Here is a 26,534-nt window from a genome sequence, read left to right as displayed (position 1 = left end):
TTTATCATTCTAGGTCATATAGTTAGTCCTTGAGGGGTGGGCCTATAAACAGAAAAACAATAGTGCATGACACAGTGGAAACAGTACAAGCTTTGTGATCAGGTAAATGTGCTTCAAAGCCAGCTTTGTCATTGGTGGCAAAGTTGCTTCAACTTCCTTGCTAGGAAAATGCGGGTGATACTTATTGTGAAGTAGTGCTAACAAAGAGAAATGATGTAGGCAAATGTGCTGGTATTTAGTAAGTGCTCATTAAATGGTAACTATTGTTACTAGTGATGGTGGAAATGGACACGCGCTGAGCCTTTGAGTATATTTACTGCACCCATGTCCACTGTCCACCCTTGCAGGGAGGAGGATTTTATCCCTGAGTTTGTTTAGAATTGCCAATGCATAATGGTAATAAAAAGTGAAGCAACTTTTAGTAGATTTTTATTAATGCTTTTAAATTCTCTACAGACATGCCAGATAAAAGACAGGACACCAAGTTCAATTTGAATTTGAGATAAACAAGGAATAATTTTTTTTAGTGTAAGTTGTGTCCCGTGCAATATTTAAGACATAGTTACGGTCAAAAAGTCTTGTTTATCTGAAATTCAGATTTAACTGGGCCTCCTGTATTTTATGTGATAAATCTGGCAAACCCTAAGTGCATCCCCACGTTGCATGTACTGGGGGCAGAATGAGCCACTGCAGCCCTGTACCCCTACCCCCACTGCTTGGTAGGCCCCTGATTGTCTATTACAAATACAAAGGAACAGCCATTACGGACTTTCTTTAAATCATTTCCTTTGCTTCCTGAGATAGTATCAATCGACAATCACTTTTCTTTTTGTAAGGTGGGCACAGCTCACAGTGGCCCATGCAGGGATTGAACTGGCAACCTTGGTGTTATTAGCACCACACTCTAACCAACTGAGTTAACTGGCCACCCCAGCAATCACTTTTCTTAAATTCTGTTTTGGGTTCAACAGTACTGACTGACTTAGCCCACCAAAGGCCGTACTTTCATCCAAGTAGTGGACAGATACAGAGTTTACTGGCTGAGGGGGAGCCAACATGGCTGCAGGACAGAGTCAGAGGATGGTGGGGAGGCGAACTTGCACTAAAGATCTGGACAGTGGAGCTGGGACAAGGTCCTTCCCCCCTACCCTCGATGTCACAAACTTGAAAATCCATCAGCATATCAGTTACACCAGTTATTAGCATTTCTCCTCCTTTCTCACAGTCAAGTCTTAATGAACTGCTGTAATAGGATGAAGGCAGAACACCACACATAAACCCAAATCAAAATGAAAAAAAACAACAGAAAGCAGCCAAGGGTAAGATGAAGTTCTGCTAACTAGTCTTCCTGCCCTTCCTCCACCGCTGGGGACACCAACTCTCCATCAGGCAGCATCCCTTTCCGATGCCATCAGTGCTCAGTCTCAAACCCCGCCCCCCACAACTCCCCTTTCAGCACCTCCCTAATGTGATCTCAGCAATGTATTTGCCCAGACACTTTAGTGAGCTAAATGGCAAGGAGAGGACTGTTTCCACCTTTCAGGAGAAACAACAGGTAGTCTATTGCTTACTATGTAGTTTCAAATAGGAAAGGTTTTCCACCATGTAAATAGTATAGCTGACTCACAGTGATTAATATTAAGATAATGTTTTATTATCTTTTTAAAAACTATGGCTAATCCTTAACCTCACTAATCTACCTACCTATAATTGAGAGTTGACTATAACTAATGTTTTTAACCTAGTTTTAATTGTAAAAATTTCCTATAGATATCCAAATAGTCAAACTATTACTACTACACCAGTCTCTGTCAAGGGTCATGAGAAACTACCACGTAACCATGTTCTCACTTCCTGTTTTTACATGTGTAGGTGTCTGTCTGTTTCCCTCCCTAATTCCTCCTCTTTTAGCTGATTATGTTGGTATTGATTGTATGCCTCTAAATAACATGTGTTGATTTTTTTGGTGGGCCTTTAGAAGGGAGCGGAGACACATGGATTCAATCTGCCATCTTCATTTGGAAGACAAGTTGACTACAGTTTAAAAAATCTATCAAAAAAAAAACCAAAAAACCCAAAAAACCTACAACAAAAAACCGCTCTTTCTTGAACTATTACTTTTCATGTACGTATGAATTTACATCCTCCTGTCATTTAGATTTTGAACAGAATGTTCCAGTACGAGTAATGTACAAAACAGAGGTTCATCTGGATGGTTCTGGGCGACTGGTCACTCCATTACAATAAGGACATCAGGACTGAAAACACCTAAAGATGTAATTGATATACTTCAATGCGAAGTTAGTTTAGAAATATTATTACTATTCAAACTTCGAATGAAGATTTTAACATTTATTGAATGCCTGGACTATGGGTTTCACACAGCATCTCATTTAGAGAAGCCTTAAGGAGTTAACATTTTAGGATAAACATTTATTGGATAAATATTCCTAGGGTGGTAACAGATATCAAAAAAAGTCAACAGAGACTCCTGTCTTTCCAAAACTGCGTAAGTGTATGTTCCCAAATATTTCTAAATGGTACATAAGAAAGGGCATGTTCAAATATATAGTCTTAAATATTTAGAGAAGAGGACATCATCAGAATTATCTTAAAACACACACAAACTTGCATCTTGGCCAACCTTCTCAAACAAGTTTGAATGTCTTATACTGAGGGTTAACTACTAATTATATTTTCCCAATTTATATGTATAACAACAGGGCTAATAATGCATCATTTTCAAGGCAAGATTTAGTATGTAACTAGCTGATTAAATAGCCCACCCTCAATGACAGGGGATACTAAGTAACTATTGTTAGCTAATATGGGCACTTTATTTTTATTCTTAAACTTTTCAGAATAAGTTGACTTCTCAACACCTATTTGAAGAGTTCCTGTCTCATTTTTCAACAAAAAAATGAATTAACCTTCCTACTTTCATAGCCAGAATGAATTTTTCATAATAAAATACTATCACAGGATCATGTCAAACAAATGTGGATTTGTGGGTGGTGACATTAGAGTAATTTGAAATAATACTAATGTTATTCGTTTTGCCTTTCAGGCATCAAGACACCAGAGAGGATTTGACCACTCTGTTTGTTTGCATGGGTAACAAACAGTAAGGACAGTGTAGCCAGATGATATTAAGAGCGATACTAAAGGGCAAAGACCGTAATTATTCATCACAGCTCCTCCTGGTAAGGTCATCTAGTAATGATGACTTAACCAATTGTGTCTTTATATTAAAAATTTGATAGTAATATAAACATCACTTCTTAAACTACATTTCCCAGAATGCATGTTCTGCAACATAATAGTATTCAGTGAAAGGAAAAAATGATAACATTTCAAGTTTTAAGGTGAGAAATCCTGGTGACTGTAATACTTGGAAAATCCTACATTTATGGCCTCAGCAGTGGTGTGTGTGTGTGTCTGGTATGAACTGGCACAATCAGAAAGGATACATTGCATGGTGTGTTTGTTTCCTAGTCTTACATAACAAATTATCACAGACTTAAGTGGCTTACAACAACACAAATATATTACCTATGGAAGTCTGACATGGGTCTCACTGGGCTGAAATCAAAGTGGTGACAGGTCTGTCTTCCCTTCTGGAGGCTCTCGGGAGAAGCTATTCCTTGTCTTTTCCAGTTTTCGAGGCTTCCCACACTCCTCGGTTCATTGCCCACTTCTTCCATTTCTAAAGCATCTCTCTGATCATTGTACTGCACTAGCTCCCACAGACAAGGAAAGTTCACAGCTTTTAAAGATTTATTTTCAAAGATTCATGGGATTAGAGTAGGACCACTTGGCTAGTCCAGGATAATCTCCCTGTTTTCACGTAGGCAAAGTCCCTTTTTGTCATGTAAGGCAACGTACTCACTGATTCCAGGGATTAGGGTTTAGATATCTTTGGGAGCCGTTTTTTCTGCTTGCCACATGTGGGTTCATAAGTATACCTTCAGAATTTTGGCCAGTAAACACGGTTGAGGGATAAGAAAGAGAGAAATTATTCCTACTGCTTGCTGGCTTTTCCTCCAACTATTAGTGACAATATCACAGTATTAGGGAAATCAAAATTATCACCTCATCTAGGGATGTAAAACAGTAAACAAAATATGGAACACATTCCCAAGCACCAAGAACTCATTCTGTTTCCACGATGTACAGAAGACAGCATGAGTGCCCTGGGAATTAGATTCTCCACAAGCCCAGCGAATTGGCCTCTCGACAATATGGGCCTGATTCTACTAAGTGTGCATTAGAAAAGGTATATATTCCTAATGAGCTTTACTAAAGCTTTCCTTATTAAGGGACCGTGCATTCATTATCTCCTATGACATAGGTGCTATAATCGTCTCATTTCACAGGTCGGAAAATGAATAGTTTCTACAGTTACATCACTCAACAAGATCCTGCTTTCACCAAAGCAGTAGAAAATACATGTCTGATTCCAAAGCCTGGGGTCTTAGGTTTATGCAACACTGTGTCTACTCACTTTTACAACACATCTCTCCTAATATCCTCCTCTTCCCTACCCCCAATCCAAATAAGTTCTCTCCTGTCTCTCTCTGATCTGAGGGTGTATATACGTCGTTCTAGGAGTGTGTGTGTGTGTGTGTGTGTGTGTGTGTGTGTGTGTGTATACACTTGCACTCATGCACCCACATTCAGTGACTTTCTTTCTGTCATTTGTATCTCATGAGGCTTTATACCTTGACTACATATCTTTCTATTTTGATCTGTGACATGATACGGGGACTTCTGGCTACAGGCAGGGTATGTCATGAGCCCATGGCTGAGAGTCATACCTAGTTTCAAAATGTGGCTAGGTCATCACCTGTGAAGTAACTTGGCAAGGTACGTGAGTACCATAAAGATCAGTTTTCTCCTCTTGTGACAGAGCAGTAATAACATCTGCTTCATAGCGTCATTGTAAGGATGAAAAGAAACAATACACGTCAAGCACCTCATAGATGATAATCACACAACAAACTGTAGTTGGTGCTATTATCCTTGCTGTGTTTGCCCACGTAAAAGTGCTATTCAAAGTTCTTGTCCTTAGGAAAGATGCTTATTGACAACCTCTACTCATATCAGTGACATTCATACAACCAACAACCACAGTTTAATGAACATTGTATTTTTTAAGGCGTGGTTCATGCTACTCCAAATAATTTTCTTCTAAAGGGCGTTGCTTGCTGGGAGAACTGGGGCCTGAGACTTCTTGAAATTTGCTAATCACATCTGGTTTAGCTTTAGACATTTTCTGGGGTTTTGCCAGCAGCCACGACATTTTAATGGCTACAATAAACCTCAAAGCCTCATCAAATCTTTGCTGTATGTGTGAAAATTATGTCCTCTTCAATTAAACATTCAATCTAGGCTCACACCAAGGCCTTATGGAAAAGGAGGTGAAACCTGAATGGGAATGTGAGATGAAACGGACCGCCACGACTCTGGCCATCTTGCCAGATGGTATTTAGAAGAAAAAGAAATTCATTAGAGAACCAATGGTCTGTATTTTCTTTAAATATTTACTAGGTACCTTTCATGTGTTAAAAACACTGGCATCCCTAAAGATTAGCAGTGCATTTTTTGTTTAAATATTCAATGTGTGTGGGTGTGTTCCAGTCCCCTCATTTGCTTTTATGGTACTTCGTGTCTTTTGGTGAAGTCCAATACAAAGAAGAAAAAATAACGGGGGGGAGAGTCAGTTTTCCTTCAGAAGATCTGACATTTCCTTAAACTTGACTGAGGAAAGTGTAGGTTGAGTACTGAGAGATCTGGAATGACTCCTAGGATCTCCTTAGAGAAAATAAGGTATATCAAAGTGGGAAGCTCTGGGGGACCCCTGGTTGTCCTCTGTCCTCCTATCACTCGTCTCATCCCTTTCTTGTTTATCATCAAACACAGGCACGCCAAAGGGAGGTGGCCGAGCCAGGATGCCTGACAGAGGAAGCCCCTGGAAGGAAGGAAGGAGAAGAGGAAAGATCAAACATAGATCAGGTTTCTGCTCAAAAAGCTACACGAGACGGCAAGGCCAAGGGTTTACAAAGGCCAAGAGATGAGGAGATGGGAATTCAGGGATAACCACGGTGTGAACGAACATGGGTGTCTGCTGCCACTGCTCACCTTGCAGCCATTGGGAGGACTGGTCTGAGCCCTAATTCTGCCACTGGAGAGGGGCAGAAAAAACTGCTACATGAAGGCTTACTCTGCTTTATTACAATAAGAATCAAGCTCCTGCTAGACAAGGATAAAACTGTCTTTTTTTTTTTTTTAGGAAAGGGAAAAGAATAACCGTAAATTCACATATCACATTCCTAGACAAAGCATTCATTTGGTTGAATTCATGCTCTCAACCACATCAACAGGAGGGGGAAAAATCCACATGTTCCTTTAAAAATAATTTACAAGGTAAAAATATTCACTTGTAACCACTATCCTTATTTAAGCAAGTTTTATGCCCAAAGTAAAAATAAATGGCTTTTCCTGCCACTAGGAGCAGATCTTTCCCACTTTACTTCCATTTCCAAACTGTTCTCTGTCTAAGACTTAGGTTTCTGAGCACTCTTTCACAATAAACATTTTTAAAATGTTTATTTTATGTCTTAGTGTAAAAATATTCCTGGTTCAAGCTCTTCATTTCCTCAAGCTCTCCCTCTGGCACTCTGGGCCCCATTTCCACATTAACACGCTCCCTAAATCCTCCGTAGAGCTCTTCAATTGGAGTTATACAAGCTCCAACGCAAGTATTTATATTCTTGGACAAGGAGATGTCTCCACAGTGAAAACACAAGACTCTAGAAATGCCAAAGGAAAATTCCTGCCCAAGAGAGACATATTTTCACCTTTTGAAACAGCCAAAAAGGGCTTTCGGCATTTTGTTTTGTATAATTAGAAATGTAAATTAAACTGGAATAGAAGGTTTACTATGGGTCTTGCCATCATTATTAGACTCAGAGATAAACCAAATATATAGGGATGCGAGCATGCACGTGTGTGTGTGTGTGTGTGTGAGAGAGAGAGAGAGAGAGAGAGAGAGAGAGAGAGAGAGAGAGAGAGAGAATAAAACTAGTTAAGAAAATACATGAGTCCTAATCAGATAGACCTGATTAGAGCTCAGTAAATCCACCTCTCACTGGTGTGGTGTGAGAATACAACCTCTCTAAACCTCACTTTTCTCATCTGTAAAATGGAGTTAGTATAGGGTTGTTTTAAGAATCACGACACAATAGTAAGCATTCGATAAAAGGTTGCTGTTATTAAAATTATATCTATTATACGTTGGAAAATGTAACTATAACAAGATGTAGATACAAGCACTAATTAAAGCTAGCAAAAGAGAGGGATATGTAAATACAGTGCCTCCAAAAAATGCTCAGACATGGAAAGTTTCATGAGGGCTGCAGAGTACCACAACTGAACTCTGCACCAATTTCATCCCATGAGCCACACATAAATAATCCTCTTCAGTCATTAAAAAAAGGTATTTTTTTTTTTTTAGCTATTATAATAATAGAACAGTTCCTGTTACCTTCTAGTTGCCTCTTCAATTTTCTCAAGTCTTTTATGAGGTCTTCAAACTTGACTTGGGAAGCCAGAAAGAAATCTTGTGGTTCAGGCAGGGGGAAAACGCTCTTTTCTGTTCCTGCTTCCTAAAAGATAAGGTAAACAAAAGTACGTTATACTTCTCAACTGTCCCTTGCGGTTGAAATTCCAAAGAATCTTGTGTTGGAGGTTTGATGAAGAGTCATAGCGATGCCCCTCTGCCATTCCTAAACTTGGACTGGTTACTTTGAAGTGCTTCCCTGTCTTTCACAATGTCATTTTGGTCTTACTGGCATTTAGATTGGTGATGGCCTGGGTAAGGTCCTATTCTGCCTCATGAATCAAAGGGAAAATTGTCAGCTATGTCCTGATCTTGGACATTCTACTTCCATGCAAAAGGGCATAGGAGGAACACATGAAAGTACTTAAATTTAAAGTCCTTGTTTGAGTTTCACATGGTAGCAATTAGATTAGATAACTCATCGTCAATGGGTGTGAGATGGAAGGTGCTGGATAAGGCGGCACTGTAATGGACGAAACAATTAATCTCCCTTACGCCTTTACCTACCTTCCCCTGAAGCTTAAAGCGTGTGTGTATGTGTGTGTGAGTGTGAGTGTGCGCACGTGCATGCGCATGTGTGTACATGTGTGTGTGTGAGACTGAATTCTGCACACATATTTGTAAACATTTTCCAAATGTTGTTTGGCTAGCCTTAGCAGATATTTACTGAGGCACGATTGGGTATAGTTTTTGACAAGCTCCAGAACTATACCTAATAGAGTATCTGAGCTGAGAAACACCTTGAGGGACAAAACCTTCAGACACATAGAAAGATAAGATGAGCCTCAAATTTCTTTTCCATTCCAGCTTGCTTTCTCCCTGAGTTGTTTAATATAAGCTCTGTATCTTGCATATCTCAGACAGTCTTCAGGTCTCTCCACATAGCCTGCTCTGCCAGCTTTCCTTCACATTCCATCTTTCCTCCTGCCATTAGGACTAGTTCCAAACTCTGAAACTGCTTTACAAGGCACTTTATGATCCAGCCTCTGTCTACATGTCCAGCCTTATTTCTCTCTTCCCCCATCTCTCATTCCTTCCCCCAAACTTTCATAAAATAATAGAACGGGATGCAGTGCAACTTTTATACAAAACTGTCCCTTTCCAACCTTTCCCCAGAATGTCCTCACATCTCCTTGTTCATACTCATCCTTCAAGTCTCAGAATAGATATCACTTCCTCAAAGACTTCCCCTACGTCCCAGCAACCAACTCCTGGGTGTTTCCAAGAGCCCCTCGTATTTACTATGATCACTGCACTTATCAACATTAAGTTACAAATTGCCATGTTAGCTTGTATGTCTTTCCCACTAAACTATAAACACTGCGAAGGCAGAAACTGCATCTTATTCTCAGTATAAAATATTATCTCTGGCATATCAATAAACTTTGTCCAGCAGCCTTACAGAGAGGTTTTAAAACACTGCTCTGGGAAGTCTGTACCTTTAGCAGGAGACATCTAACCTATCATCATATTTTCTTGTGGTTTCAGTGATTCCCTGGACCCTTCCTCTTCCTTTAAGACTTTAAACTTCACTTGGGATGCTAGGAGAAGGTAGTTTTCCTCATTAGATCACAACAACATTTTATGTAATCAAGGCACCTTTTCTCATTTTTCTATACTTATTTCACCACTTTAAAAACAATGAAAACAGTGCCCTGGTCTGAGGGCCAAGATGGAACAACATGTAACACACTTGCCACAAAACTCCATGGTAATCTACACTGGGAGAACTCATGAATAATATCTAATGTCCAAAACTTTTTATCAGACTCAGCACTGGCTTCATTTTTTTTTTTTTTTTCAATGTAGAAAAAGAGAAAATGCTGCTGAGCAAATCAGCCTGGTAGTAGCTCTTGTGCAAGTTGTATAATTCGCATTCAAGAGACATGGCTCTAGATGAGTTTCTTTGAACTTCACAGACCTAGACTTGGACCCAAAACCTGGCATAAGTGGAAAGAAACTTGGAGCTGGAGCCACCTTTCTTCAGCTAATTGCTCATCACCACTAACCACAAAAATCATCACTTATGCTCCTAGAGGGAGGGGGTAGTTTAATAAATCACATAATTCTACACTCTTGTTGAGTGAAATGCATTTTGTACAGTGAAAACTGGGAGAGCACCACACAAATGTTGACTTCTTACTTTTCCTAAATGGGGCCATTTCCAAGTTTGAAACTATTCTAATGGTAACATTTTTCCTCTGCAAAGTTGATTCCACAGGGTTCAGTTCTTTTCAATGAGAGACGTATATCATAGGCAAATCGCAGCCTTCCTACACAATGCATCTGACTTGGTTAAGGCAGACACTCTGAGGTAAATCATGGATTTACCATGCGTTTAGAACCTTGGATTGGAAATGTCACTTCTCAAGATTCTTCTGAGAGTAATTCTTCTGCCTCATCAGTACCTGCTGTCAGAACTTCAGGTACGTACACACTGCCTGAACTGCAACAGGCCTGCCCCATTCCACCAGAAAATAGCTTTCACCTCTTCACAACTACTTCTTTACAGATGCCACTTACTACATTCTTGTTGATATTTATAGTAGATGCCACTCAGCAAGGATTTATCAGGCACCTACATTACAGACACTAAAAAAGAGACAGCAGTGCATTCTGGACCTCAGGGAGCAATGCCAGGATGATAGGAAATTGCTCATCGATATCTATAGACAAGGCAGAATAAAACCTACTGTGAGAGAGTTGTTCAAGCACAGTGTTCCCAGCCTTCAAAGGAATAAAGCAGGAGGAGGTGAGCAAAGCCTTCATGGAAGAAGGGCCATGAAAGATTGCTCTATTTTTTATTATATATCTTTTTTTCCCTTTTACCAAATTGATATGTGTTTATTATGTTTAGTAATTGAAAAAATCTCTTACAATCCTACCACCCAGACATAATCAAACATGTTAATATATATCCTTCCAGGTTTTTCTGTGCGTTTGTGTGAATTTATGCTTTACATATTTGAGATTATACTATATATTATTTGAAACACGTCTGTAATTTAAAAGCAGATCAAAAGTATTTCCCAATGCCACTAAATGTCCTCCTATATACTTTCCATGGCAACGTATTATTCCATTTTATGACTCTACTGTGTTTCTCCGAAAATAAGACCTAACTGGAAAATAAGCTCTAGCATGATTTTTCAGGATGACATCCCCTGAACATAAGCCATAATGCATGTTTTGGAGCAAAAATTAATATAAGACCTGGTCTTATTTTCGGAGAAACACGGTTTGACCTTAGTTTCTATCTTGGGACATCTACCAAAATTTTTGCAATATTTTGCTATTATAAATTATTTTAAATAAAATAGTGATACATGTCCTAATTTTTTTCCCTTAGGATAAAACTCTCTAGAAAGATTATACATATTTCTAGGGCTTTTGATACAAAGAGGTAAAAGTCTTGCTAGCCCATATAGCACACATCTGCATGAATTAGAACAAGGTATCCCTGTACGTAGGCACAGCTTGTGCAAACAGCTTGACAAACACATGACATCTTTACGTGAATTTCTTTCAAGGTGCTCTTTAGAGGAGACATAGTTTGGTGAGTCTGGGACAGACTAGATATAGGTCTCATCTGACCTTAAGATCTTAAGTAGAGAATAACTCAGCCTACCGTGCGTGATAGGCCTGAGAAAGGTTTGATCAATTTACATTGCTAATTCTATATATCTAGTTGGCGATTTATATCTTTGATTCATTTTGCCACTTTTTTTTTAAATGAGAAGGGACAAGTTGAGCTTTTCTTGTTGATTCTGAAGAGCTCATTACGTACATATTAGGTGGCGTGCTTGCTTGCTCATTCATTCATTCATTCATTCATTCATTCATTCATTCATTTTTTTGGAGTTTTTTTCCCCCCCAAAAGGTCTTTTATTATATTAAGAGAGTATTATATGAAAAAAGAGAAATTTTAAAAAGGCTAAGGACAAGAATAGTTCCATTTAGGGAGAATGTTAGATGCGAAAAACACATCAGTAAGCACAGGGTGTGTTTGGAAAGCATCAAGTCTTGAGTTGAATCATAGAGTATGTGTAGAGGGAAACTAATAAAAGTATGGTTGTAAAAGACTGGAATTAAATTGGATAGGGTCTTAATTCACTTGAAAATGGGGAGCCATTTCATTTTTGAGTAAACAAGTGATGTGAAATGAGCAGATCTATAAAAGGTAATCGGGCCACAGGGTGTGGGATGGACTAAAATGGGAATGAGTAGAGGTGGGGAGGCCAGATGGGAAGGAACTGAAATTCCCTAGATGAGCTACCTTAAAGCCTGAATGAGCTGGGGAAACAGGGAAGAACATGAGAGACAATGTAGTTGAAGGACAGAGAGGAATCAAAGAAGAGCACGAGCTTCATGTCTAAATGACCAAATATTATACGACACTTAATAGAAGGAGGGAAGAAGTTTGTGTGTGTGTATGTGTGTGTGGGGGGTGGATGGGATGAGAAGCCTGGTTATAGACATAGTGAGAACAATTAGGTAAACCCACCAAAAGGGCAGGAAGAATGACCATAGACGTCATCAGTGTTTAGCTTCTCTTCTGGATAAAATTGTAAGACCTTTTGAAAATAAGGTCTTGGAGTCATTACTTTGCTTCCCTGGGTACCTAGGAAAACTAGGAAAAACTCTGCTTCCATGGATAGTTAAACAGGAGCCCTGACATTTTCCTGAGACTTTTTCCATTCATATTGATTGCTAGATTTCTCAACAACTTACAACAGTACCTCTTTCTTCTCAAAGTTAGGACTCCTTGTTCTCAATTGAAGAAGAAGGAATAAAACACAGAGACTTGTGCTCAGGTAGCTTCTCACAGAAATTATTTCTCATTGCAAATGTCATTTAAGAAGAGAGGAGGGATTTCAAATTCTACATCTTCAACTTGTTTACAGATGAACACTACTGATGAAGTCTGGGGGTATTACTGAATATTAATTTCCTAAATTTTGGTCTGCATCCCAGAATCTAGTTTCAAATACAACCAATTACTGAGTGATATAGAGTTCACAGAGCCCCTCACAACCTGGTCAGAAGGCACTGAGATAACTGCGGATCTCTCTGAAGCTGTGTTATATAGCAGATTGAAAGTTAGTAGATTTGTGCCACTGAATAATGCTTCTCTTTACAAGAGTCAACTCAACTGTCTTGGCTTCAGTGTTCCCATCTATAAACCAAGGAGGCTTGAATAGCTCTCAAGTTCTATGTTGAACTTGAAAACCATCCATCCATCCATCATCCAATTTCTGAATGCCAACAATGTGTAAGAGTTGAAACCCCTTTAGGGTAGTTTTCTACATGATGCCATTTCTTACCTGATCATAGTAACGCAGGTAGTATTTCACGACATAGTCCACCAGATTAATTCCATTATCCTAGGTTTAAAAGAGAAGCTTAAATGAAAATCATTCACATGAGACTCTGCTGTATTATACAGATGAGAATTGAAATCTCAGCTTGTGACCCTAATATTTTTAATTTGTGATACCTGGTCCTAGTACTGTTTGAGACTGGCAAGACTTTTCCTCTCTCTTCTTTGTCCCACCCATTTTTAATGGCATCAATACAAAGAAATGACACTACGCGATTCTTTTTTAGGGAGGGAAAAAAAAACCCAAACAGATAATCCATAAAACCTCTGAGCTCAAACAAACAAACAAACAAAATACTGTCTCAACATTTTCTGGCATAAAGCCAAGACAGGAGGGGGCTGGAGAGTGCTAAAAGGAACCAGGGACTAGAACAGAAAACCGTCCCTCCCTTTCCACCTTTCAAAAGATGTGTGTTCTTAAGGGCATGAAAAACAATCAGGACAGCTTAAAAGGAATGCCACGCCACTTTACGACCCTGGGAGGCCAGGAGCAAGCAGGTCCTCGCACAAGGAAGCCTTTGAGTCTTGTTCACATGGGTCTAATTCTAATTTGCCTGTGTGTTTCCCCTCTCTCTACTCCCCCTGCCCCCCATGGGACGCCTAGGTATGGGCTGGTTGTTTCTAAAGAGGTAGCTCTGCAGGGGTGTGGAGCCAGATGACAATCAGGCTCAGGAGAGTGTGACAGTTGCTGCCCGGCCCAATTGTTGTGGGCGAAAGAATAATTCCAATGCTCAGATCAGTTGGTGATTCAGCATTGCTCCCTGCTCAGGAAAGAGTACATTACAAACAGCCAACACTGAAGTCAAACACACTCTTGTGCTACGGCTAATATTGTATACTGTTTTATTCCCTCAGTGCCGTGCAACACCTAACTGTGTATTTTAGAGTGAACCAATATTGGGAGTTTTGTCATCAACATAAGATCAAACATAAAAAAATAGTATCTATCTTCATCAAAAGTCAAAAGAGAGCAAAGAAAAAATATCTTGTTGGAGGGAGGCTAGAGATGAATGGAACAATCAGAAATAAATAAATATATATATATATATATATATATATATATATATATATATATATATTTCTTTTTTTATTAATTAAAGGTATAGGAGGAAAATAATGGCAGATCATAGGCATTCATTATGAAAAATACGTAGTACCCGACTTTTGACGTCCTTGAGTTTGGGCAGAATTTCTAAGCTGTATCCATCTGCTTGTCCCCGAGTCCTATTTCCTCCATTCATATAATTTCCAAAAGCCAGAATGAGAGCTAAAATATCCTTCACACTCTTCATGTGCAGCAAGCCCTGTGATGGTAAACATCAATTATTAGGGAGTGGAATTCCACATGTATCTATGTTTATCTAACAACAGATATTTATTGAGTACCCAACAGGCTGTTCTTTTACTAATTCGGTTAACAGTTGGTGAAATGGGAAGTACACTTTATAAGTCATGAGTGTCCTAAAAAAAAAAAAAAAATATATATATATATATATATATATAAAAAGCCATCATTTTCTATCCTTTCAGTGACTTAGAAACTGTGCCTGTTTTAATATTTAAGGATTAAATATTGGTATTTATATTTCCAGTTGAGCCAGTTTTAATTTTTTTAAATACTTATTCTAATGTATTTATAAATTGAAAAAAGAGAGTTGTCATAGTTAGGCTTCACATTTGATGACTTCTAAGGAGAAAGGGGTTTAATATTATTTGAGGATCTATTTATGGACAATGCATTGATGTAAACAGTACAGTTAAGTGTAGGGCAGATATAATATAGTCTATTCTTCCTTATTCCTTGGTATAATCCTCAGAGGTGAACTACAATGATGCATTCCAAGGCCAGAGACTATGTTTATTAAGTGTTTGTGGATATATCTATTAATTTTTATAATTTCAAGCTGTTTAGGGCTTTCTTCAGCTCTCTAACTCATTTGTTTTTCCTCTGTCTCTTTTTATTTTTTGCTCCAAGTACACATTTTCAAATTGATTCTTTTTTCTTTCTCTGTAGTCTTAGTTGACTTTACCTTCCTTTATTATAAGGAAAAGAAAGCCAAATGCAGCTCGAGGCCAACTTCTGCTCCTGACTTTTAGGGTGCTACTACAGGGTCTATAGTATACTTTGGTAAAATTTGTTGAAATCTTTTATATTTTAGAAAGAAAAAAAAAATCATGCCTTAAGATAAGCAACTAAACACTACAATATTCGTGGAGAGGATTATCACATTCTTCAGGACATGGTCTTTGTGAGAAAAAGCCCAAGGGCTAGAATTTAATTTTATAATGGATACCAGCGTGGTAAAGCCAACAAAAAATTTATTTGCCCATCACTCATTATCACAATCATTTATTGCCTTTATCAAATCTCTAGAATTTTTTTATTTCACTACGTAGGCACATTCCAGATGATCAAATTCATGGGTCTAAGGCAAAAATCTCTTTTGCACTCCAGACAGTGAAGTGGAAAACAAACTATACTATTTAGGTTGGTTTTAAGTGGCCCGTAAGTACGTTGGAAGGTATTTGGAACATTTGAGAAGAAATCTGTAAAAATGTCGCTTTCTCCTTCCTTCTCTTCTTTTCTCTCTCCCTCCCCCACCCCCACCTCACCTGCTAGCACACACATACTCACACTTAGGCAGGCTAATCGTCACAGCTATACTTAGAAAAACTTACACCCTTAAGTCCAAAGGTTTTCACAAAGGAACTGTGGTTGATTTCTGTATAAGGAGAAAGTTATCTTTTTAAATTAGTCAGCAACATACCTTCGAAGCTCGTGTGATGATCTCTACCTTTCGATGCAAGGAGGTGATACCCTCGGAAAAGACAGATCTGAAGATGATGCACTGGGCACGCTCAGCAAAATTAGGGATCTGGGCTAACTCGTGTAAAAATCTGTAAAAATTAAAAAGGACTCATCTAGCTTCTCATACAATCAATCACAAGGAAAATAAAAAAGCTGAAAAAGATCCACCTGAGAGCATTCCTTATGTGACAATGTCAATTTAAGAATTAATAAAAGGTATGAGATAAGCTGACTTAGGCAACTCCAAGGGAATATATTCTACCATTGACAACAAAGCTACGTTTTAAGATGGTTTCTATGATGGTAAATACATGCACGGTTTATAAATTACTTTAGGAACAGAAAGTCAATGCAATTATATAGAACCACAACAAGCTATCTATCTCCTGCTACCCAAATAGGAGACTAAACCCAAATGAAAAGTGTTAACCTTTAGTGTACGAGAACAAATGCACAATCAACTCCCTTCATAATTCAGCATTCTCTACTGATGTATTTACACAGGCTGAGTAAAGGGAAGACTTGAGGCAAATGTCTGTAGACAAGTGATAAAACATCTCTTACTGAAATGACATTACTTTTATTTTTTGCTCAGTGAATTAGGTTATAGTCGATAATGCCCCTATTCTACAGATATGTGTTTACTTTTCCACATCAACTTACCTATAAAGACAGAGTTCATAGCTCAATGCTTGGAACAAAGCAGTACTCATTAAGTGGCAAGTCTAAAGCTTCTTAAAAACTATGGCAAGACAGATCTTAAAAGCTAAGGGAGAGTACTAACCTACACACAGAAGCTTACTGTCTGAGCAGTTGGGCACCGGTGCCCTTTGCAAAATTAAGTTGGAAGAGCTACGTAGTCTCCAGGCCAATCACCAGAGGAAGGGGTTTAAACTAAAACGGGTGGAAAGAGTTGGACGTGAATTCAGAAAAGGAGAGAATCCACTAACAGCTATTAAATTTATTTTGGGGTTGAAATGATTATTACCTGATATTTCTGAAAGTCTTGGTTAACTCATAACATCATTACTTTGACATATTGCAATCTGTCCCCAAGAATGCTTTTTCACAGAGGAGCAAAGCTGAAGCCTCCTCTTTCCATACCCAAAGAAATTTCCTTAGCCTATATTCTGTGCCTCTGTGACTTTATTTTAGGGAGATTTGGGTTTCAATAAGATTCTAATTGTCAGCTGTTTTTCTTAGTTATCCTACAACCAGGTCATACCCTTTTTCTTTTTTAAATGACACTGAGATGAAGCAAAGAATGCCCATAAGGAAAACACACCTGTGTTTTAAAGTTCAAAAACAATGAACTTCATTTTGAGCATGGTTATAACGAAAACCATGGATATAAAAGTGGAAACATAGGAATTCTGAATTAGGACAAGATGAAAAAAAATATACTTTTATGTAAATTGTTTCTTCATAAAATTATTATTAAACCATAGATTCATTTACAACTGGAATCAAGAGTATCACCAGCTTTTACAAACATGATCAGTAAAACGCTTGTGGGACTGTGGGCATTTGGTCCTTGGGGAGTTTTATTTATTCAGATGCTGCTGAGAGATACCGCGGGGGGAGCGCCGTGCATTTCTCCCCTTCCAAAAGTGACCACGAGACCCTATTCTATAGGTAGGACCCAGATCCATAGAGCACTGCATGCTTCCAAGTTTCAATGAACACAGTGAGTGAAGCATATTCATGAAGACGGTGTGAGAGAACATACAGATCAACACCTCAACTCACCAACAAGGACATCGATGAAAAGCAGGAAATGCTAGGTGAACAATTACTAGTTGCAACTAGTCTCAGAACAGGAGGTTTAAGACCAATATGAGGAGACCAGTCCATAGGCTCACCAGCTTATGTTACCCTGGAGACAGTAAACTATAACTGCAAGGCTCTCTGGGATTGAAGCCTGTCTGGGATCAGGGTTTGCAGTGAGAAGGCTGACAGAGAATCTTAAAGATCCAGTGTCCTGTGCATGGAGAGGGGCCTGATACACATATCCAGAGTTGGGTGGGGCAGGGGGAGGGAGTTGGGGGACAGGACAGGAAGTTCAGGAATTTTATACTACTTTGGATAAAACTGGGGGAAATGTGTCACGGAAAGTTAATATCAGAGCATCATTCACTAGGACTGAGTTTAGGCAGTCCTATACACATGCATGAAGCATTTACAGTGTCAGACACCATGCTAAGACCTGAGCACAGCATTTAAACTATATACAGTTCCTACTTGATAACCTGAGAAATAAATCAACCATTACCGTGGAGCGTGATGTGTGCTATCAGTGACGGAGGCTGTAATAGGAGCTATGGAAGCCACACACAGGGCATCAAAGCCAGAGCCCTGGAGGGACATGTCAGCCGAAGTTTCCTGGAGCTCTCTGGTGTCTTACAGGGCACATGTGAGAAACTGCCCGGCAGAGCCTAGACAGGCTGAATGATACTTGTAGGGGAAGTGAGTAGGAGTCAGATGCTCCAACATAGTTTAAACTTCTAAATGAATGAATGAAGGATTTTAAACAGAGAAGTGATCCTTTCAGCTTTTTGTTTTAGAAAATCGCCATGGCCGTGGCTTGGCCGACGGATTGGGGGTGAGAGCAGATTTGAGCCTTAGAGACTGATAAGACGGAAGCTGCATGATTCTCAGAGGGAAGGTAAGAGGGCCTGCAGTGTGAATGCAGAGGGCAAATGGATGAGAAAACTAAGGTAGCAAGAGCCAGAATAACTGACCAATCCCAAAGGATTTTAAATAGCATCCGGGATGACATACAGGTTTTGGGCTTGGACACCAGATGAAACGTGAAGATACGATATAATGAAGAAGCAAATTTGTGGGGAAAAAATACGATTTTATGTCACTTTCTACCCAAAAATAGCCAAGCAAAGCTTTCAGGAAGAGCACCATGGCTCCTTTCCCATCTATCTGGGAAAGTATCAGAAGTATAAGTAACCTCAAAGGTTGTAGGACAGTGTCTGATAAATATCTTATCTCCCAACTGTGTTTTATTCGCTGCCCATAAGGGCAGAGGGATGAACTCTTGGTCTTGGACATTGGGCCTTGGTACTTAACGAATATTTATAGACTGATTTCCTTTGAATTAGTCTAATTTTATACCCTAGGGCTAGTATTAGCGAGGACTAAAGGCCCACTAAAGAAGCCACGTGCTAGGGACCTTTCCCCAATGCAGGCTTATTTTCCCAGGAAGGGTTGCAACTTCAGCCTGTATATGGGAGAGAAGTTTTGTATCTCACATTGTGTAGGTTACTCATCTATGGTAGCAACTGAGCTGACAGGTGGAATGATGTAATGTGGTCCACTGCTTTTAAGGGACTAACATTTGGTGTATCAACCCCTAAGCCCCCACATGGTATTATGTCAGGTATGTGTGCACACAGAGGCTGTGTACACAGCATCATTTCCTGTTTAATCTGTGTTCTTCCACAGAGGAGTTCACTCACAGAGCCTTATTTCAGAAATCAGTGTGTCTTCTTTGTGGGAGTCCCAAGGCAGTGGGGACCCTAGTGGAGCATCCCACAATAGGCTGTGTATGGTGTCCTCACTCTAGACCACAAAAAGCTTGCATCAGGCCTAATCAAGCCCAATAGAGCCTCACCTCACATCACTGCCATCCCAAGGCACAGTGTAAAGAGTGGACTGCCATCTCGGAAGGGAGTGGCTCTCAGACAGCCTGGTTCCAGGCAGATGACACCTTTATAGGAAATGGCTTTCTAAACCTGGCACCGGGGTGTAAGAAAGCTGATGAGGTGAGTGATGAGGCCGGCCTCTCCATGCTATGATTTATAGGGCTGGGCGCCATGGGGTTCTTAGGAAATTGTAATGCCGAAACTATAAATGATGCGTATTTTCCAGTACGTAAAACATGCTTATAGTCAACTAACTTGGAGCTAATGGCAAATAAGTTGCCAGAAAATCAGGCTCTGGTGTAAATCAAACAAACGCGGCACTGTGCAGGAGGTCAAAAGCAAAGGTGAAACTCACTTAGGCCTGAAGTCCCCACCTCTTTGCTCCTCACCCTCCAGCAACAGAGCCCAAGGAACGTCACCTCACCAGGACAACACCACAGGCCTCTTTGCTGTCAGTAGGTAACTTAGCATGCTCAGGAGGTCATCACAATAACTATTAACAAACTTTAAAAATGCTCTTCCATCCAGATCATCCATAGAGAAAATAGGAATAGTAAGTTATATGTCAATTACCTGCCACCATTATTCTGTGTCCTGGTCATTAATCTTGAAAAATAATGCTAGAAAGGCATTAACACAAAAGGAAAAGGGGAACACTTCGGTAGCAGGACTTCCTTTCACTGGGTTGGCCACTCCCATAGCTTAGAGCACAGGCTGCAAATTATAGCCCACAGGCCAAATTCGCCCCACCGCCTGTTTTTGTATGGCCCATCAACTAATAATGTTTTTTACATTTTTAAAAGCTTGAAAAAAGAATCAATAGAAGGATAACATTTCATGGCATGTAAAAATGATATAAAATTCAAATTTCGGTATCCATAAATAAAATTTTATTGGCGCAGTCACGCCCATTTGCTTACGTATTGTATATAGTTGCTTTTGCAAAACAGCATCAGGCTTGAATAGTTCCAACAGATTGTATGGCCCACAAAGCCTAAAATACTTACTATCTGGTCCTCTACAGGAAAAGTTTGCCAACTCTAGGCTTAGAGTATCATTTCTCAATGAGGCACAGGTGGCATTACCCAAAGCTTGATATGCCCTCTTGTCCCTGTTAAGGACTAAATGTTTGTGTCCCCCTGAAATCCTTAAATTGAAATCCTAATCCCCAGTGTGATGGTATTAGGAGGTAGGGTCTTTGAGAGGTAATTAGGTCACGAGGGTAGAGCCATCATGAGTGGGATTTGTGCTCTCAGAAGAGACAAAGCTTGCTTCCTCGCTTTGCTTTCTGCCATGTGAGAATACAAAGAGAAGTGGGCAGCCTGGAACCTGGAAAGCTGTCACCAGCATTTGCCCATCCTGGCACCCTGGTCTCAGACTTCCAGCCTCCAGGACTGTGCGAAACAAATTCCTGTTGTTTATAAGTCACTCAGTTTAGGGTACTTTGTTATAGCAGCCCAAGCTAAGACAGTCTTCAAATATTCCCCATGGCCTTGTCAGTATCTAACTATTCCATCATTAGTCACTTAATTTTCAGTGATTAGCACATTAATGGGGATTCATTTATTAAGTTAGAAAAATCTGACGTAGGGCCGAGAGTTGCTAAGGATAGCTCAGGCTGATGCAACAAAGGGGCAATGGAACCCCATTTGCATTGATTCACAATGTTCCTAGGCGTCACGAAATAACTTTGGGGTGGGGGTGGGGAATCCTGACCTATGCTCTGTGTGAGAACAATTCACCTAAGGACCTAAGTTTCCCAGAATTATCATGAAGGTTTGTCAATAACTGAGTAAACCTAGAAATCCCTTGCCCAGCCATTTGGGAATGTTTTTCTGGGCCTGAATGCCCAGGCATCCAAGGGGAGTGGGGCATTCTACAATACCCAAAGGCAAGGCAGGTAGCTTTCAGCACAAGCTACAGCCCCTGCATAAGTCTAGGGCTGACTTATTACCTGATGCTTTATCACTCAATTTTCTTTTTGTTTCCTCCTCTTGCCTCATCTCCAGGCTGAGACGGGCGGCCTACATTGGACATGAAACATCCAAGATAGCAACAGGCAAAGGAGTCCTCTGTCCCCTCTGGACCCATTTCACACTCTCACAAGAGTCTTGGGCCATGTGAAGCTGGAGGGGGCTGAGGGTCTGCAGAGCCCCAGAAGCTTATCCATGGTTTGCAGACCCCAGGAGCCCAGCCGAGGATGAGTCACTTAGTTGCACGTTAGAGTTCTGGGTTTTCAAAGGGTGTGGAACAACACCCCAAACCACAGAGCGAACAACTCTAGATAGTGCATGGAGAGAACAACGCACGCCAAGAGAGGATGAAAAAGTCATGTCCAAACCAGGCAGAGCAGGTGGGGAAATTTGGGAAAGCCTGGCACATTCAGCCTACGTTTACTGGATACGACATTTAGGAACATCAATGCAGTGGTGTGACTCTGACATCATTTTTTTAACTGATCAGCAGAATCTTAAACAGAGTAATGACCTCTTCCTTCTTCAGTTACCCTTTTGGCCAGAATGTTTAGTCTAGGAGGCATTAACAACTTGCTAGAACAAGAAAGGGGAATCACGAGGGGTGGGGAAAGGGGTTGAGACATATTCTATCCAGCAGCACAAATCTCGTGGCTGCTTTTCCGGGCAGTTAGGTCATCCTGCTGCATGCAATAGGTCACGGGAATGATGGAGCTGAGACTTAGGCTCATTGCACAACTTAGAGGTGATTATTCAGAGCTGGGAGGCTGGATGATAGAGATCGCCCTTCTCCTTTTGGCCCCCAAAAAACGTGTTTTAGCGTCCTTACTGCTCAGGTTTATCCAGCAGCTTCAACTCTTCTTCTTTGGATGTCTCATAATACTTTCTTATTTTAACCAATTCATCCTCTTGGGCTCTCTGTGTTCAAAAGGAAACAAAACAAAACACAAAAAAATGAACAAGGAGAATCTGTCTAAAGCAACGTGTCTTAAAGTGTGGCCTCTGGACCGGGAGCTTCAGTACCACCTGTCACTAGCTAGACATGCCAACTACTGGCCCTACCCCAGCTTTAGGAAACTTTAGGTGAGGCCCAGCAAGCCCTGCGAGCGATTCCGATGCACACTAATGTTTGAGAACCACTGGCTAATACGAATGGTCCTAACGAGTGACATTAGCTGGATCGATGGTAGAAGCCGGGACACTGGATTGCTAACTTCGAGTCCTCTCTCTTTGCCTGTAAGCAGATGTAGCTCAAGTTGTCCTTAGCACTTGCCTTCTGACCCTCAACAGCCCTCCTCACTTATGCAGGCCCCTGACTTTTTATTTCTAGTCAGTCACCACCTTCTCTTTTTCTAAGTTTTGTAATTAATTTTGCCTGTAGTGCTTATGTTGGCATTTGGTCCCATACTTTCTCAATTTATTCAACTATTTGAGTTGTATGCAGCTTATCTCTACTGTAAGTTGACAAGTACCAAGTATGTGCACAGTCCTGGGTCCATAGTAACAACAAAAAACTTCTAGAAGGCACTTTGCCTTTTACAAAGGTCTTCAACATCAATTAGTGTATACTCATTTTATAGATGATTCCACTGAGGCTTACACTAAGTACCTGCTAAAAGGGACTGACTCGGAATCTCTCTTCCATGATATCACACTGCCCTCCAGGAACGTAAGAAATGCAGTGCCAGCTCCTGATAACCTGGTATCTGTATGCCTTCTTGTCTATTAATGAAAGCCTTACTGATAGAAATGCGAGAAGTTCTCACCCACGCATGCTCAACAGCTCCTGATGTACATAAAGGATATAAAATTGTGGAGGGAACTGGCAATCCCAGTAGGCTGGCTTATCACACTATGCAAATAGTCTATAAGATACTTAGTATTGAAATGAATCATTTTTGAGCTCGCTGACCTCCAGAGCTCCAGGCAGCTTCCTGGGAAATACCATTTCTTCAGTAAAGAGAATCTGGTTCAATGTATTTTCAAATCCTCACCGAGTCAGTGAACCAGAACAGTCAAAAATTATAGAAATTCTTGACTCCCCTGTGTCATCTTCTCAAGAGAGCCTGTCAATTGTGTGGGTTATTTCCTCATATAACCCAAATTTAAAGACCATCTATGTGTACAGTGTGGTTTATTTTCAAAAGACATTGCTACTGCTACACATCTTATCTCTTAATACTCATAAAAAATCAGGTACAGCCCATTATAGTTCCCATTGTACTGATGACCAGACAGGCATCAAGAGTTTAACAGGCCCCACATCACTCAGCAGAAAGTGGTAAACCTAAGACTGTCTGACTCTAAATCCAAAACACACACCTACCATGCTATGTTACTTTCCGCATTCATACCATCAGCTCATTTGGACTAAAAGCAAGCATCCAAGCTGGTACCAGCATTCCCATCCCTCAGAGGAAGACATTGGTGTACAGCAACCTGAACCAGTAGCTTACCTCATTAACTGACAGCAAGCCACAGGGCTGGGTTCCTTCACGTAGAAGTGGCCTCCACCTTGAACTACCCTCCCTGGCAGGTGTGCAAAGAGATCTACTAACCCCGATACCACCAGAGGGTTCCGGAACCTAGTGCTTGTCTCATGTCCGCTCATATTTGGGCTTGCGTTTCTGAGTCCTAATCTCTTTCATGCTATGTCAAACTCCTTACTGCCAGAGAACAGGAATAGCTCAGTGATTCTTTAGGTGGAAGGAGTCACAGGTAACTATGTTTTAGACCTTGAAATTGTTTTGGTTAGGAACGATATGGAAATCTGGAAAGTGGCGCTGTGTCTTTTCGGTACTCACGTTTTCATATAAGGCTGCCAGAGTCTCCAGGTCCACTACAGAGTCATCCACATTGAAAATGGCTGCCGAGCACCCAGAAAGAAAGAGAAGAAAAAATACAGGGCTTGGTTAGACTCCCCCATACTAGATTCCAAGCAATATAATATTGCACTTTCTTACACAAGTTGCGTCTTTCAGCTCGTTGCTGCTCCCTTTGCTTTTGCACTAGGGGGTGCCCAGTGAAAGAAACCAAAATGGTTGCTATTGCTGGCCTGAACCTTGGCCCTGCCTGGTTTAATTCCTCAGGCTCTAGTCCTTTCTGCAGTTTAATTTAGGCTCCACAGGAGAAGTGTACGTGCTTTAAAACTAAATCAGTTTGTGGATTTGAAGCCCAATTTTAAATCTTTCTTCCCGGCTGGTAATTGAAGAGATTTAGTACCTAATGCACCAGAACTGACTCTTGCCCATTACCAAGAAGAAAGAGAAAAAAAAGACAATGTTGGCAAATTAAATGAATTCAGGCATGTGATTTCAGGCACCTTTCCATGGCCACTGCAAACATCTTGTTTGGATTAAAAAGACAAGAAAAAGCAATCATTGCATCAATGGCAAATTAAGATTATGGAAACCTCCCATGAGTCAGTCTTAAGGCAAATTCTCATTCCCATGGTTTTATTAGGATTCTACTTGTTGTTCTGTATCTTTAATAAGTCACTTAGCTGTTAACTAATATGCTTATAATTTCATCTAGAGAGATTCCTTCCCATATATACCAGGATATAAACGTGGAGTTTTTAAAGCCTTAATGGATTTGACAATCAAAGTGTTTGAAATAGGCAGCTCCACATCTTTAAATAATTATTCAAAACTAATAAAGTTTGTTCCCTCAACCCCACCTCCCTTCTCTGACTTTACATTGTGAAATTAACCAGCACGCTAGTAAATTTTCTCTGTGGCAGGCTAATTAATTTTATTAAACCAACCAGTGATATTTAGAATGCCTTAAAATTTTGCTCGTCAACCATTATTCTGTTCATTGGCATTACACCATGGTTTTCAGAGAAAGTAGGGATCAAGGTAAAGGGAAGGTTGCTTTCAAATTGTTTTGCTTCTTCTGTAGTTTAGAATCATATGAATGCCTTTATACAACTTTAATAAAGTTAATTAACTCAGCTATGATCATGTAACTTCACAGAACACCGAGAAATGTACTTAAAATTCCTTCACAGGCCACCTTCTCTAACTTAGGAGTTAATCAGCAAGCTATTCCTAGATAGGTGGGGCAGTGAGAAAAGAAGAGGTTAATATTCTACTGGCAAAGTTAGTCACCTCAGATTCCACCAAGACAAAGAAAAATTACACTACTGGAAAAGCCAATACGAAACCACAAAAGAAAAATGTAGTTTGAGGAAAGAATGAAAGAATTTGCCCTTCCAGGACTGTTATTTTGTACATGAAGATAATAAGAATTCACTAATTTATTAGATAGACTGCGCATTTTAACATGGCTGTTGCTTTAAAAAAAACAGAAACTAGCCCAGAGCAATGTCTATTTTATGTAAATTCCTATATTCTCTTACAAAAAAATCAGCCAACGAGAATGCAGTAAGAAAAAGTGAAATCCTAAATAATTTATCAGAAATGTTCACTTCTAATCATACATCCTAGGTACTATGCATGGACTATAAGTTTAGATATAATCAAGTAATCTTAACTAATGAGAAAGAGAACGATCTGTGGGCTTCTTTTCCTAGTGAGTAAATAATTAGTTTTTAAACATTAACCAGTCTGGGTCCCAGACCCACAGTTTGAAGGGTTATATGGTCAGCCAATGCCCCTCCAGGTACTAGGTAGCAGAAAGAAAACATCTAAGGAGGATGGGACAGAAGAACAAGCACACGCCTGGAGACCCATGCTTGGTTCATTCATTCAACCATCCCTTGGATAAATATTTATTGAATGTGTATTAAGTTCTAGAAACTGTTCTAAAATGCTGTGCTTATACAAATCAAAAGTGTATAGGATATTCAAAGCATTTGATCTCATGAATTTATACTCTAGCTTATGGGACAGACAAAAAGACTAGTAAATAGTTTTCAGATAATGATATCCTATGACGAAAGTAGAGAAATGAGCAACATGAGATAGAATGATTGATGAAGACTTCTTTGAGGAGGTGACTGTTAAGTGAAGAGCGAAAGAGGTCAGTTCCGGGAATCTCTGGGGGAAGAGCATTCCAAGGAGTGGTAACTGCAAAAGGAAGTTTCTTTTTCTAATGAAGGAACAAGCTCAAGGTACAGGAAAAGACCAAG

At 39.9% G+C, this 26,534-nt stretch overlaps 1 protein-coding gene across 4 annotated transcripts in view; it reads right to left on the bottom strand.

Moving 5' to 3' along the window:
- FMN1 (formin 1) overlaps window positions 1-26,534 on the bottom strand; it is a 380,104-nt gene that overhangs the window by 113,149 nt on the left and 240,421 nt on the right. For all 4 annotated transcript variants that reach the window (XM_074327933.2, XM_074327935.2, XM_074327934.2 and 1 more), the window contains 6 exons: window positions 24,244-24,305; window positions 22,269-22,357; window positions 15,770-15,899; window positions 14,159-14,305; window positions 12,946-13,005; window positions 7,547-7,667 (listed from right to left, as the gene is read on the bottom strand). In XM_074327933.2, coding sequence (XP_074184034.2) covers window positions 7,547-7,667; window positions 12,946-13,005; window positions 14,159-14,305; window positions 15,770-15,899; window positions 22,269-22,357; window positions 24,244-24,305 — 609 coding nt within the window. The remainder of the gene's footprint in view (window positions 1-7,546; window positions 7,668-12,945; window positions 13,006-14,158; window positions 14,306-15,769; window positions 15,900-22,268; window positions 22,358-24,243; window positions 24,306-26,534) is intronic.

The sequence above is a fragment of the Rhinolophus sinicus genome, chromosome 3 (assembly GCF_057876585.1).
Source record: "Rhinolophus sinicus isolate RSI-liver-muscle chromosome 3, RSI-T2T, whole genome shotgun sequence".
NCBI lineage: Eukaryota > Metazoa > Chordata > Mammalia > Chiroptera > Rhinolophidae > Rhinolophus > Rhinolophus sinicus.
Note: the sequence above shows the minus strand (reverse complement) of the source record. Positions and strands in the feature narration are given on the sequence as shown.